Raw genomic sequence first — 14469 nt, 5'->3', positions numbered from 1 at the left:
TCTACCAACTCCTGCGACGTCGCTGGAACCAGTTGTATTGGCTCTTGCCTTTCCATTGGACTATTTCAGTGACATGGAGAGGGGGGATTTGCTGCTTGGGTAACAGCCTATCTTCCATATTATTTTACCCAGGCTTTGTGCTCTGGAGAGGACACTCCAGCTTCGCATACAGCGTCGACGCAAAATCAGGGAGCTAGACAGGGGACAGATTGTATTTGTCTTCAGTGTGGAAGGGATGGTCACTCTCGAATTGGCCTTCTCAGCCACACTAGTTGCTGTTCCACATCCTCCATAGAAAGCATGTTACCATAGTCTCTCGAGACTGAAGGAGGCCTACACAGGAGGGTGAGTTTCCAACCTGCAGCTCTCATTCCCACCCATTCCCGCCCATTCCCGCTTTGTTGGCTATGGATTGTACTTTTGCGACATTGGGATCTGAGGTGTACAGAGCAGATGTGTAAAGTTCCTTGGGCATATCATGTCAACAGTTTTTCATCAGCTCCAGTCCTGCCCACTCTCAGCCCTTGCCTGCCCTACTGCTGCGATATCGCCAATTCCTACCCCTTGGCCTCAAGCGCTAGTCTTGAAATCTCAGGGAACAGGGTGTAGCTTGTGAGGAAATAGGAGGAAACTGGGACTTGCAGTCATACAAAGATGGAGTCTGTTAGGTTCTGTGTAAGATGGATTTAAAAGCACTGAAATGTTCTCATGAGACTGTTGTTCAGGGTTTGCTTTGCCTGGCACAGAGATAAGAAGCAAGAACGAGGAGATGGGGGATGCCGAAACAACACATACCACTTAATTGGCGCAAGATAAAGTGCTTGGATATTCTCATGTGGAATAAGGGAGTGGACTCTGTTCCACCCACTTAATTGTTTAGCAGCTTGGAAGTGTCATGAAGAAGGTGGTCCAGAGACATGTAGAAAAATGGATGTTCGTGTATGTGACAGATTGATGGTGGATGTTGTAGAATGTAAGAAGTTTGTCTTTTGCAAGAGAAGAGGGGAGAGAGTTACCCATCTTCTCTAGATGCTAAGATGTAGAGAGCAAAGATGATTACTTAGCATGATTTTAGCTGTTTATTATTTTATCTAAGAATAGTAAGCTTATTTGAATCATGGTGTCCGCTGGATTTCCTGCCAACCTAGCACATCGAAAGCATGAGTAGATAAATAAGTACCACCTCGGTGGGAAGGTCACGGTGTTCCGTGTCTAAGTCGCACTAGCCACATGACCACGGAAACGATCTACGGACAAATGCTGGCTCTACGGCTTGGAGACAGGGATGAGCACCATGCCCTAGAGTCAGACATGACTGGATAATTTGTCAAGGGGAACCTTTACTTTTACCTAACTGCTAGATATGCTTAATGATTTATGCCTTTTAATGCTACAGCTGTATTCTAATGAAACTATTTTATTTTCTTAATAAAAAGAATTATTCTTAACTGAAGTCTCTTGAACAGCAGGATTACACCTAAATCCTGTGAGGATTGAAACTGCTACTGTATTATAGAGAAGTCCTCCCTAACCAGTCTGTTGTGCTATTTAAGAAAAGCACACAGTCAACGGTTGATTGCTTGCAAGTAAGCAAGAGTTCTCTTTAAGGCCGAGATCTGTCCACAGAGCAAGGAGTTCGTTATCTCTTTCGGGAGAAGTGATTCTGACATAGCTGGTGTGCTGCAAAGAATGGAACACTTCGGGCCCTCTGGAGAAAAGCGCTAGGGATAAGCCAGCGTGAGAGCAGATGCTTGATAGATAGAAGGCCTACCTCTGTGGCTGCTCTCCTTGAGAAGATCTCAAGTAACAGGGTGGAGAGAGCCACGACCTTTGCTGAAGGTCTCATGAAGTAAGTGTCACTTGCCAGCCCAAGATGAACCATGGTGGAACAGTGGTGCATCTTGTGTAAGATGGGGCCAGCCTCTTTTATTCCATAGAGCTCCAGCACAACCAGCAGTGGTGGTGATGGGATTTAGTGGTTTTGTTCTTCTAACTGCGGTGTGTCCTCAGCCTCTAGGAGAAGCACACGTTAAGTTCCACAATCCGCTTATTGAAGCTGGCTTTGTTCTGCACGCCGGATGGTATCAAACCCACTACTTTGTTGGCTGTTGAAGGCATTGGTTTAAGTGGGACCCGCTTGTTGCTCTGTTTGGGTAGCTTTGCCCCTGGCCCAGCCTGTTTAACTTGCTGCATGTTCCTGGAGCGCCTGTTTTCTTTTGGGTTGGCTACCATCTTTTGCTTCCGAATCTCGCTCAGTTTTCTGATTGCAGTCTGTGTGGTTCAGGAATTTTTCCATATCTACACCACAACCAGCTTCTAGCTTATGCCATGGCATCTGCTGTGGGTCTTAAGATCCTGTCTAAACCACCAGTACTCAAATATCCCAGTTATCCATATGCTTTTGTTAAGACTCCCCCCCGTTTATCTCTAGAAACAAATCTTTCTAAGCTTGAATGCTATTACAGGAGGAAAGGAACGGACCCAAGACACGTACAGCAGATTTAAAACAAATAGATATGTTACCAAGAGAATAGATTGTCATGAAATCACTGTTTGGTGTTTGGCTTTTACAGAGGCACTAGAAGGTTCTCCCACCCCCACCCCCAAATCTGTCTTATTGGGATTTATCTGTCTATTGCTGGTTTTTTCCCCCCATAGTGGAGAAATAAAGATGCCAGCCCTTGCTTTTCAAGTGGTAAACAAATCATGAGGTTTGGAAACTTAAAGGGAAACAATTAATGCAGAAATATACAGTGGGGCTCAGTAGGCATAAGAGGACTGCTCGGGGTACTTTGATGAACATATTTCATTTCGTAACAGCGCTCAAAAGAGATTTAGAAGGTTTGAAAAACTGCCCAGCAGCTGAAGGCATTTCTATCCAATGTACCCAGTCAAGCTGAAACAAGAAGCTGCCAGGAATGGCTTCTGATTTCATACAGAACACAGAAAGGAGGGAGAGAGGTACTTGTCTAATCTAAAGATCCAGGCAAGAAATTGTACACGGCATTAGTTTGAAATGGGGATGTGTCTTCCTTCGCCCTCAAGTCTTTTCCCAGATGTTTTGAAAATCAAAATAGGCATGAGCTTACTCATCCAGCATGTTTTCTGATTTATTTATTTTTTACCTCAGAGCTTTTCATAGCAAGAACCTTTTTTTTTCCAGGATGAATTTTAAGAAAAGAGAAAGAAGGAAGCAAAAGGAGGAAACTTTTTTAACATTCTCAAGTTCTATAAAATGACAAGCAAAGTTGCAATCATTCTCTAAAGAATGAGAGAGAGAGAGAGAAAGAAATAAAAGCCACTGCAATGAAATACTTTCTTTAAACACTTTCTTACACCTTTTTGCCCATATATGTGATTCATGCCACCTAGAAGATATTAATTTCCATCTGTTACTTTGCTGTTAAATTTAGGTAAAAGTGTGTTCCTTAACACAGGTGCATGCAATTTGCAATATGCCACTACCCTCTCAGAACACGTAGCTAACACTTCCGTAACTCCACCAGTGCTGTAGAATACCATACAGGTGTCTTCCATTTTTAGCTTCTGTAAGGAGAGGAACAGATACATTTTAGTAGGTAAGATTCTTAGGAAAGCCTCAAATATATGTGTGGAAGATTAAATGAAAGAAATAGTCCCAGTGGAACTTATAAAGATCTGTGTAGTCCAACATCAGGTTTTCAGTAGCAACCCAAGCAGATTCTTCAAGAAGCTCATGACAGCATCTGTAATCTCCTGCATCTATCTTTCCTGCACCAACAACATCTGGAATGCAGAGGTTCTGTTTGGCTATCATGGCTAAGGTGCCTGTCCTCCGTGAATTGCAGCGTAGTGTATTTTCATTGTATTGTGTGGTTAATTTTAATTGCTCACGATAATTCACCACAATCATCGCTGCACAGATACAAATGCACAGTTCAGAGGCCCATGTATGTGTTAAGAAATCATAGTCGCCGAGAGTGAAATGAGATAATACATTTGACAGAGTTTCAGAACATATGCTTCCTCGAATGGTAAGAAATGTCTGGTTACTTATGACACAGGATTTTCCTCACCGACCGATCTTGCATTCAGCGTGCTTTGTTTCTGCTAGATGATCTGACTGCTGTTGGAAAGTATTGTTCTGACCAGCAAGTCAGAAGGTGCCATCTGTAAATCTGATTACTGAGGTAGTACCTGTGAAAAAGTCCCATTGGGAATGCCTGTTTCCTTAACATCTGGTTTGACTCATAGTGCATAGAACCAATGAGTTGGCCTCAGGGGGTGTTCATGGGAAAGAATTACATGCAGCTTGTGGCGTGGGATTAAATCCAGCTCTAACTAGAATGCGTTGTTTTAATGCAACTTACATAACTGCTGACATCTCAAGAGCCCCTTGATTCAATTGGCTACTCTAGCTGGCACTAACAGTTGGCCAAGATGGATGGAAAGACAGTCCCTCTTCCCAAATGTCATCCCTGTTTCAGGCTGCAGACCAGGATATATTCTTTTGCGTAAGAATCCACCGATTGGAAGTAGCTGCTCAGAGAGGAGAGACAGCAAGCAATACAGATGTCTCCCTAGTGAGAGGCTCAACTATGCTCATTATAGTCATCTCAAAAAAACTTTTGTCGTTTTTTTTTTCCTGCAGGAGCTTGAAATATTTCAACAGCGATCTGCTTAGCCTCTTGTCTTCTCATTTTCCGAAACAGTAATGATCTTTTTGAAAAATGAATCTGAATCCAAACAAGATGAAGCACTTACCATTTGGCTGCTGTGCTAAAGATTTAGAGCTACTGTACATTAGGGCCAGTAATGATTTACTCCCAAAGCAACAGAGAGTGTAATCTCAGCTTTTATATGCCATCTGTGTTAGCAAGTGGAATCCACAGCAACAGAACTCTGTATACGAGGCTCTTTCCTTTCTTGGCGGCTGAAAATACGAGAACAAGATCCCCTAATGCAATGGGACATTTCCATGTCATAAAGGGAGAGAAATATTTCCTCCATTCACATGTGACCCTCTCTGAGTAGGGCTTGTCTAGCCCACGCTGAATTGTGCAAACATACATTGATCATTTGGCAGAGATTGTTGTCTGTAAATTTTTATAGGAAGCCGGTACACCTGCTGAGTTAAGGAAATAATTAGTCTCTCTCTCTACGCATTCACATCTTAAATCAATCTTAGAGTAATTGACTGTGAGGTGTATGAAAAAAATAGACCTGATTTGAGGTTGCCATCTTCTGACCTTTTAGATTTTAATTGGATGTACAGGAGGGGTACTTCAGACCCTCACACGAAATGGTGTATTCTGCAGCAATAGACTACGAGGGAAAGTTCCCGTTTCTTCATCATTGCCAAAGCAGAGGTTGTGTGTTTCAACTGCACGACCAGGTTTCTTTCAGTGAGAATTTGATTGCCCACTTGAGATTCTGAATTCCATTTGGGAGCTGGTGAAATGTATGGCCATGTGTCGTTACTTTGGTTGGGAGGGGAAACTTTTTCCCTTCCACCGAGTCTTGCCAATTGTGGAGCCACGAATCAAACAAATTAGGGAACCAACTGCACTAGGTGACTCCGATAGTTTTCCCACCCAGTAGTTTTGTTCCTAGAAAACACGAAACTTAGCCACCGCGCAACGTAATCCTGTGTTGCCTACCAAGAAAAATGATGCTCAGTGTAAACACTGACTATGAATATGTATGTACTATATCTCTGGATGGATGTGGTTCGGTTGTATTAATTTTCACTGGCCAGCCGGTTTCTTTTGCCACGCTGAAAATGTTTTAAGAATTTTTTGTTCCACAGAACATTCCTTAACCTCATCTGTTTGGGTTCTGTCTTGCAGATGTGTTGGTGGAGGGCAAGCTGTGCGACTCTGATGTTGTAGCCAACTGCGCAGTCGGAGACCCTGTAAACCTGGAAGTGAAGCTGACCAATTGGAGCAAGCGCGGTGTAGGCCCCTTCTCTCTCACCGTAATCCCCTACCAAGATTACCAGAATGGTGTCCACAACTATGATCTCCAAGATGCCATCAGTTTTGTTGGATCCAACACTTTCTATATTGATACGGTAGGTCCATAAGCCATCATTTTCTATCTACATAAATTAAATAAATAAATAAATAAATAAAATTTTAAAAAATGGTTTAGTGATTGCTATGGAAAGATGCAGTGGAATCTGTCCACCTTAGTACAAAGGCAAAGGGATAGGTTAGTTTTACATATGTGGAACTCCATTCCCCGATGTTTGTGTTTGACAAGCTGCTCTAGACTTAGCCCCTTTTAAGAGCCTCCAGGCACAGTGGTTAAACTGCAGTATTGCAGTCAAAACTCTTCTCGTGAACTTGATTCAATCCCACGTAGCCAGATTGAGTTTCCCTCAGCCTTATGTCCTTCCAAGGTCCTCAAATTGAGTACCCAGCTTGCTGGTGGGGCGGGGGGAGCAATGTATAGCTTGCATAATTAAATTGCAAACCACCCAGAGAGTGCTTTAAGCCAGCGGTCCCCAACCTTTTTGGAACTGCGGACCAGTTGGGGGGGTGCGGGCTCCGTGTGCGGGGGCGGGGTCAACCCCACGCTCGTGGGTGGGCATGTCATGCTTGCGGGTGGGCGTGTCACATTTATAGAGGGGCATGTCATGCCCACTCGTGAACGTGGCACACCCACCCATGAGCGTGACACACCCTCCGTGCGGGGGAGGCTGAGATCCATGTCTGCGTCTCAGAAGCCCATGGACCGGCCCCAGCCTGCGGACCGGGGGTTGGGGACTCTGGCTTTAAGCACTACAGGATGATATATAAGCAGCACGCTCCAGCTTGCTTTACTTTTAAAGCAATTCCCAAGACAATCTCTGCCATTTTTTGGGTTCAGAATTTCTGTCAGTTTTGCCTTTTCAAACCCATACCCTCGTGGAGTGAGGTACACTGTCGTGTCAGCATGCTTGGCTTTGTATCATTCAGAAGTCAAGTGAAACAAGCTGGGAATGGATAGCAGCAGCTAGTAGCCTGGCCGAAAGTTTCCTGGGTCATCCACAATAAATTCTGATGACAGACTCTACCCTAATGCTTCAGGAAATACAGTGGTGCCTCACACAACGATGTTAATTGGTTCCAAAAAAATCAACATTGTGTGAAACATCGTTCTGTGAAACACCATTTCACATAGGAATGCATTGAAAACCGGTTAATCCGTTCCAATTGGAACAGATTGCCATCGTTCAGTGAAAATCCCCATAGGAAACATTGTTGAGTGAAACAATGTTTCCTATATTGGAATGTATTGAAGCCGACTCAATACATTTCAATGCCTTTGCAAAGTCCTTTTTCGCTCCTGTAAAAGTGTCTTACAATGTTTGGACGCTGTTTTAAATGATTGCAGTGGTTAGTCCACCTCCTGAAACCTATGCAAACTGATTTTGGTGTTGTTCTGACACTTCGTTAATTTATGATGATTTTTTGAATTTTCTCCATAGGAAACCATTGGATGGTCTGTCTAATGGTTTCCAATGGAAAAAACAAAAAATCATCATAAATTAATGAAGTGTCAGAACAACACCAAAATCAGTTTGCTTAGGTTTCAGGAGGTGGACTAACCATTGCAATCATTTAAAACAGCGTCCAAACATTGTAAGACACTTTTACAAGAGCGAAAAGGGAGATCGTTGTGTGAAAATCCCCCATAGGAAACATCGCTGTGTGAGGCAGCAAATTTAACAGAAAAAGGCATCGTTGTGTGAATTCATCGTTGTGTGAGGCACTCGTTGTGCGAGGCACCACTGTATTCTAATTGGTCACAAAAGTCTGCATAGTTTTGAGTTGTGATTTGAACAGTGCAGGGTTAGAATACAGTATAAGCCTGCCAAGTTAAAATGTCTCCTTGGAGATGAATTTTTTATATTTGGAGAAGAGTTACAGAGTAGCTTTTTAAACTGAATTCTTAGAGCAGCTTTTTAAACTGAATTCTTTTCTTTCTTTTTTTTGAAGCCATGAGGAACTATGAACGGTGTGCTTTAGGGCACTTCCTCCCTCAAGACTGATAGTATAAAATGTTTGAGGGTCTTCTGCGCAGGGCAGAACTTGTCAAGCACGAAGGAATGCCATTTAAAAGGGACCAAAAGGGCCTTAGGGAAATGGGCCCACAAAATGGCAGTCATGTGGGTTTATATAAAATGCCAAAATCGTCTGTGTAAGGTGGGGGATTTAAAGTGGCCGGTACTAAAAAGAACATAGAACATTTCAGAAACCTGATGAAATAGTAAAAATTAAAGGAATATCTTTGTTCATGAATATAAACTGTATAGAAGAGAGGGAAGACCTGTTGTCAAAGGTGGATTTTTATGTGCTGAAGAAATCAGACAGGCCATTAAATTATAAATTACATTATACTTTTGCACAGAATAACAATGGATGGAAACACATGCCCACCTTCTTAAAGGTAGCAGTCTGTATGTTAGACTGCACAGGGAAGCCATTGAAATCCATAAACATAAACAGAACTTCAACTGGAAAGAAGAAGGCCTAAAACTAAACACGGCCTGGTGCCCTGTTCTGAAAAATACAACCTGCAAAAAGTCAATGACCTCTACTCAGCCACAAGGGCCAGGGATCATTGCGCAAAAAAACCAGCTAATGATACCCATCAATCACAGTGACAGATAATCTCTCCCCCCCTTATCAAAACAAAAACATGCTGATCACCCTATCCCCTGAAAAAAAGGCAAAAGCTGTTTCCCACAGCTATAAATACTCAACTATCCAACAAACACCAACAGAGCATGGACAGAGTTCCTACTCCAGTCCTCAGAAGATGCTGGCCACAGAGATTGGTGAAATGTTAGGAAGAACAACCTTCAGAACACGGCCAAAGAGCCTGAAAAACCCACAACAACCATTAGATCCCAGCCGTGAAAGCCTTCGCGAATACATAGCCATTCTTCCTTCATTCCCTTTAGAAGAGGCAAATTGAGGCAAGGTAGGGGCTGACCCACCATCTCCCCAGACCAAAGACCTAGCGTTAGCTTGGAAAGAGCCAAATGAATACGATATACGGAGTCTCAGTCGCATGCCAAGAGAGTGGGTGGAGCAGGACATCCCTTATCTTCCTGTTGAAGAAAACTGAAGTGTTTGGGCTTATTGACCTTAGAAAACAGATGATTGGGGTGGGATAGGATTTACAACACTAGGCATGATAAGGAAAGAGTGGATAGAGAGAGGGAGCATTTTTCCTTCTTTTACATATAACAAAATAGTCAGACAAGGCAGTTGATCTGGCAGTGACATAAATCTGAACTTCGAGAGACTTTGCACACAGACGCTTAGGAGCGGCTAGGATTATCTGTTGCTGCTTGTGGTGTGTATTTTCACTGGCAAACATGGGTTTCTATGGAATCACGTATGAAAACGCTTTGGACAACAAACTATCTAAAAGTGGGGAAAGATTTGAAAATTCACTGCAGCGGAGTCACCGTTCTTTTGAGAATATTTCTAATACAGCCGGCCTTAAAGGTGGTGAAGTCACTGGTAGTGTTGCTTGACTAAAATGCTGTGGTTTTTTTAAAATGTGTTGTTGACAGTGAGATAGAGGTAATGGTTAGGTGTGGCTACGATCTTTCGGAGCTGCAAAGGGTTAGGAGACTGGTAGTTTTTTTGTGGTGCTGGAGGAGACTCTTGAGAGTCCCCTGGACTGTAAGGAGATCAAAGCTATCCATTCTGAAGGAAATCAACCCTGAGTGCTCCCCGGAAGGACAGATCCTGAAGCTGAGGCTCCAAGACTTTGGCCCTCTCATGAGAAGAGAAGACTCCCTGGAAAAGTCCCTGATGTTGGGAAAGAGTGAAGGCAAGAGGAGAAGGGGACGACAGAGGACGAGATGGCTGGACAAGGTCATCGAAGCTACCAACATGAATTTGACCCAACTCTGGGAGGCGGTGGAAGACAGGAGGGCCTGGCGTGCTCTGGTCCATGGGGTCACAAAGAGTCGGACACAACAACAATAAAGTGTTTTTGAGAGCTGTACAAAGCCTAATGAGGCTAACGGTCCTCTCATCTTTTGTTGCTGCCACAGAGCTTAGCTTCTCCAACCCATTTTCTCTGACTTCTTCACAGGAACAAAATGGCCGATGGAGTCTTCTTTCTCCACCCATACGTAACTTAAAACTGTTGTGTGGTCCTTGATTTCTTGGCTAAAGATGCAAGAATTTTAGCTAGGGAAACTCCTGGTAAATTCTGGAGACCGAAGAATTTTGAAGAAATGCAGAAGTTGTATACCAATCAGTATTTTTTAAAAGCTCACTGAGTGTTATACAATCCATATATTCTGGAAATAATACTTTAGACAATCTGTCTTTAATCAGAAGATGTTAAATTAGCATGCTTCCTCCTGTTAAGTAGGCAACCTGAAAGGTGGTACACAATGTTCATGTTAGACATAATTCATAATATGGATTGATTTTTAGAGAATCAAGTACTGTGGTGAGTGAACTGTTTGCAGAAAGTTAAGAGCTAGATGACTTATAACAATGGTGCCCATCATGGGAAGGATTAATGTTTATCAGTGGGATTTTTCTAAGGATTGCATTTCTTAAAAGCAGAAATGTACCTTGCCATAGGGAAAAAACAGCACAGGGTCTTGCTTTATAGGATCCAAATCTCATACGTGTTTTTAAACGGTCTGCTGTACATATCTGGTACATATCTGTCCAATACTTTATCATCTAACTTATACCTAATCATTTGCTCGATTTAACTTGTCTGTCCTGGGTTTCAGGCTGGCCTCCCCCCCCCCCAAAAAAAATCCATATCTAGATAGACCAAGAGTCAAATCTCAGATTCTATTCATGCAAGGTTTTCACTTTAAGCTGCATTTTTAGAAACTTACTAATTTCTCCCCCCCCCCAAGACTCAGAAATAATTGTAACATACTAAGAAAAATGTGTTTTCTTCTAAAATAGCTGCCCCTCTTTTTCAGGTGAAACCGACAGAAAACATCGTGTGTACGGGAGCCCTCCTGTTTCTCTACACTGGCGATTTCTACTTGAACATCAAATTCCATGAAGACAACTCCAGTCGAGAGCTCCCCCACTCCTGGTTCTGCCTGCCCAGCATTCACATCCGTGCTGTGAATTCTGTGATCCAGACTAAGCTGTAAATGTACCGTGTAACATTGCATTAGGCACCATGCTTCGCTAGACTGGGCATGGCCTCCCTTTGACCTCGGTCTATTGCTTTCCCCTCTGAGATTTCTACTTACTCTTTAGAGGTGTATTCAGGCGCTTTCCACTGTTGATTAATAATGATGGGACCACTGTGTTTTGTTATTTGAAAATAGATGTGGCTAATTGTAGTGAAGAATTGGATTTCCCTTACTTTTAACAGAGTGATTTTCCTGTCTTTCACTCCCCCAGATTTCATTCTGTTCTTTCCTCTTGATTTTTTAAGGAATAGTTTGGAACTTTTCCAGATCCATAGCAAATGCAGACTCAACCCCCTTCTTCCTTAACCTGCAGCTTCCCTTGTTTCCTCCTGGCTCACAGTTCACGTAGATGTGGGCGAATCCTAATTGGATGGGCGTTCTAGGTCCAGCTTCTGGTATTGCTGACACCAAGTCGGATCGCAGCCCAAAGTGGAACAGCCGGTGGTCACCTTGGCTGCTTTCTCATTCAGCTCAAATTTCCAAAGTGTTTGGCAGAGTTTGAAGACCAGCCCCTCTGTGGTTGAACGAGTTGGGGACCCGGAACTCATTAGAAAGTTTTCTTGGCAAAGCATATGGCAAGGAACAAGGATGGCTGGCCCTTTCCAGGAAGAAGATTTGAGAAGAGTCCAGAATGCATACATTCTCTCTGCTCTCCCATTTTTACTCCTCTCCACTTTGCTGCTCTATACTGATTTAAGTACTGAATTTCCTGATCTGGCATCTCCAGACTGAAATAAGAGGAAAGGGTTACAAAGTGTTCAAGTACAACACATTGCATTCCCCATTCACTTGTACTACTGTCACTTACTTCCACTACTCTCTCTCTCTTTGGCTTCCACTGTAAACATGACATTTGTCAAAGTGTGGGGCCATTGCTTGCCACGCAGGCGGTGTCACCGACCAGTTGAGCCAGCTTTGCTTGGAATTCTCTAGGGACAAGTTGCCACGTAGGTCACAGTTGCCTAACCTTGTCAATTTCTGAGTCACGCTGGGCTTGGTGTCGTGTCCTGTGCAATTTCACAGGCTTGTCTTTTCAACTAGCAAATTTTCAAAGCACAAAGTGCGTGCATAAAAAGCCACATAAGACATAGTAAGAGTGTTTAATCTGATCTTCAAGGGCGACGTTTTACTTTGCTTTAAAAAGACAAGTTTTTCTTTTTAAAAAATCTTCCTACAAAGGCCCCAAATCCTGTTTCCACTGCGGGATGCGGATAGTTGGGAATCTGAAAGTAGATTGAAACGGGTACGCATAGTGACTTCATTGTGTACAAATATGGGTCTGAATTCATTTACAGGAGAAAAATCACAGATACTGAATGGAATGGCTATATAAGCCAGTCACATGGGCACTTGCATGAGAAATGGCTTTCTCTGCGCACGCTTTTAGGGTGATTCTCTTAATGCCATGTTTGCACAGAAGGTTTCTTCTTCTGATCTGGCATTAATTGGGAGGCCTGGGGGCTTATAAGAAATTAGTCCTTACTGTATTGTGTAGCAAGGGAGTCCGATCTCTCCCACTGCCTTGTTTTTGAAAGGAATGGTTTTCTGTATCTTTCACGTTGTTTCATCTAATGGGGGCCTTCAGATAATGGTCCCTGCTTGCAGAAAAATAATGGTTTGCAGCGCATGACCCAGGGTCCCTGGAAAATGCCACACTAGAAAACACCTCTGGGAAATGGAACCTTTGCTCCAGGTTATCAGCATTTATTTGAGTTTTATTTAGATTGCATCAGAATTTGACTGCACTCTTGATTGGAGGTATAAGTCTACAGATCTTTAGCATATCACTTAATTTTTCACTTCCCCTTGGATATACACATGCTAGTTTATATAACAAGAAAGTGAGAGAGTTAAGGTTAGAGACATTAACTTTCTCTTTTTAGGGAAAAAAAAACTCATTCTGCACTCCCCCAAAGTCTTTTAGGAGATGCTTCATCTGCTCTGTAAAACGGTTGCTTAAATAGGCGGAGAACCCACATGGCATTTTAAAGCATATTGTCAAAAATTTTAGAGAAAGCTTTCTCCGGCTACTTTTGATCAGCAAAGTGCTATGTAAATTGAACGTATTATTTACTAATCCCAGTCCTAACAAGGTTTCCAGATGGGTGAATGTTTCCTTATGGTTGAAATTGCTGGTGGTCTTTGTTTGCAAATTCCTGCAATAATGGCAGCACAAATTCACATTTTAAAAAGTGTTGTGTTCCTTCCACCTTGTAGTCGACTCTGCAGCTGCTCTCCTGGAGGATTTGCTGACTCATAGATATTGTTGTGTGCAAGGTGACTTCTGAAGTCTGTTCCCTTATAGAAATGTAGCATCTTCCCATTCTCTTAGCTTTAGTGATTATCTGCTTTGGTCCTCTTCCAGCTTTCTTGTTTCCTTGCATGCACCTGAGCAAGAGAGAGGAAGTGGACTGCTCTGCGAGGTTTGGAATGCTGAAGATTTCTAGCTGGAAGTAAACCTCCTATTGTGTTGCCCTTTGTTTCACGGGAACATATTCCAAAAGAATCCGCTTCATCTACTTAATATAACAAAATCCATCTGAAGTTGTTACTTGAAATTGGACTTGTGATCAAATGTACTAGCAAGATGTAGGTGCAGATATTTTATGATAGCTCTCCCCCCTCCCAATATGATATGTAATAGGCCAAGTTCAACTTCTAGTTTTGATGCAACCCTACTTCGGTTAGTGAAAAACACTTATTTGATTTAAAGCGTGTTACACACTGAGCTCCATTTGGTGTATTGTCTGGTGGAGACACTTGCGGCATATGTAAACTGAAGTTACCAAATAAATGAGTAGCTTTTGTACCGTATATTGGTTTCCCTCCCTTATATGTATATATTTCTGTTTTTTGATCTTATATCTTGTAATGACACGACACCTGAGCTGCTGGAACCAGGTAGCATCTGAGTGCTGAGACCACTTAGGAAAGTTTCAGTAATTTGTTGGTCTGGAATTCAGTACTATGCTATAAAGTGAAACTTGTCAAAATAAAAAACGAACCCCTGACAGCGTAATACTGCTTTTTATTGGTCCATGGTTACCTCCAGGTTTTAAAACTTACTAGTGTGTCTTTTCTACACTCAGGACAGCATCTTCCTACAAACAGGTAATATCACAGTATGTTCCATTGACTGTTCTTGCCTAGCACAGCGTCCAATTTTAATCTTTGACTTGGGTGATATGAGGATTGCCATGTTCCTCAGTGCTTCTGCTCCAAGCACATATGGAGGCTATGTGTTTTGACTAAAAGACCACAAAACAGCCATTTGCTCAGGGTTTTCAAGCCTGTTGTCT

The 14469-nt window shown here is 42.6% G+C and overlaps 1 protein-coding gene across 2 annotated transcripts in view; it reads left to right on the top strand.

Annotated features, from left to right (window-relative positions):
- Nucleotides 1–14189, top strand: part of TRAPPC9 (trafficking protein particle complex subunit 9) — a 324135-nt gene extending 309946 nt beyond the window's left edge. For both annotated transcript variants that reach the window (XM_020804535.3, XM_078391677.1), the window contains 2 exons: nt 5829–6052; nt 10946–14189. In XM_020804535.3, the coding sequence (XP_020660194.3) occupies nt 5829–6052; nt 10946–11125 (404 nt within the window). In that variant the 3' untranslated portion in view covers nt 11126–14189. The remainder of the gene's footprint in view (nt 1–5828; nt 6053–10945) is intronic.
- Nucleotides 14190–14469: the final 280 nt, after the last annotated feature.

The sequence above is a fragment of the Pogona vitticeps genome, chromosome 4 (genome assembly GCF_051106095.1).
Source record: "Pogona vitticeps strain Pit_001003342236 chromosome 4, PviZW2.1, whole genome shotgun sequence".
In the NCBI taxonomy this organism is placed as follows: Eukaryota; Metazoa; Chordata; class Lepidosauria; order Squamata; family Agamidae; genus Pogona; species Pogona vitticeps.
This window is presented reverse-complemented; position numbering and strand designations above follow the sequence as displayed.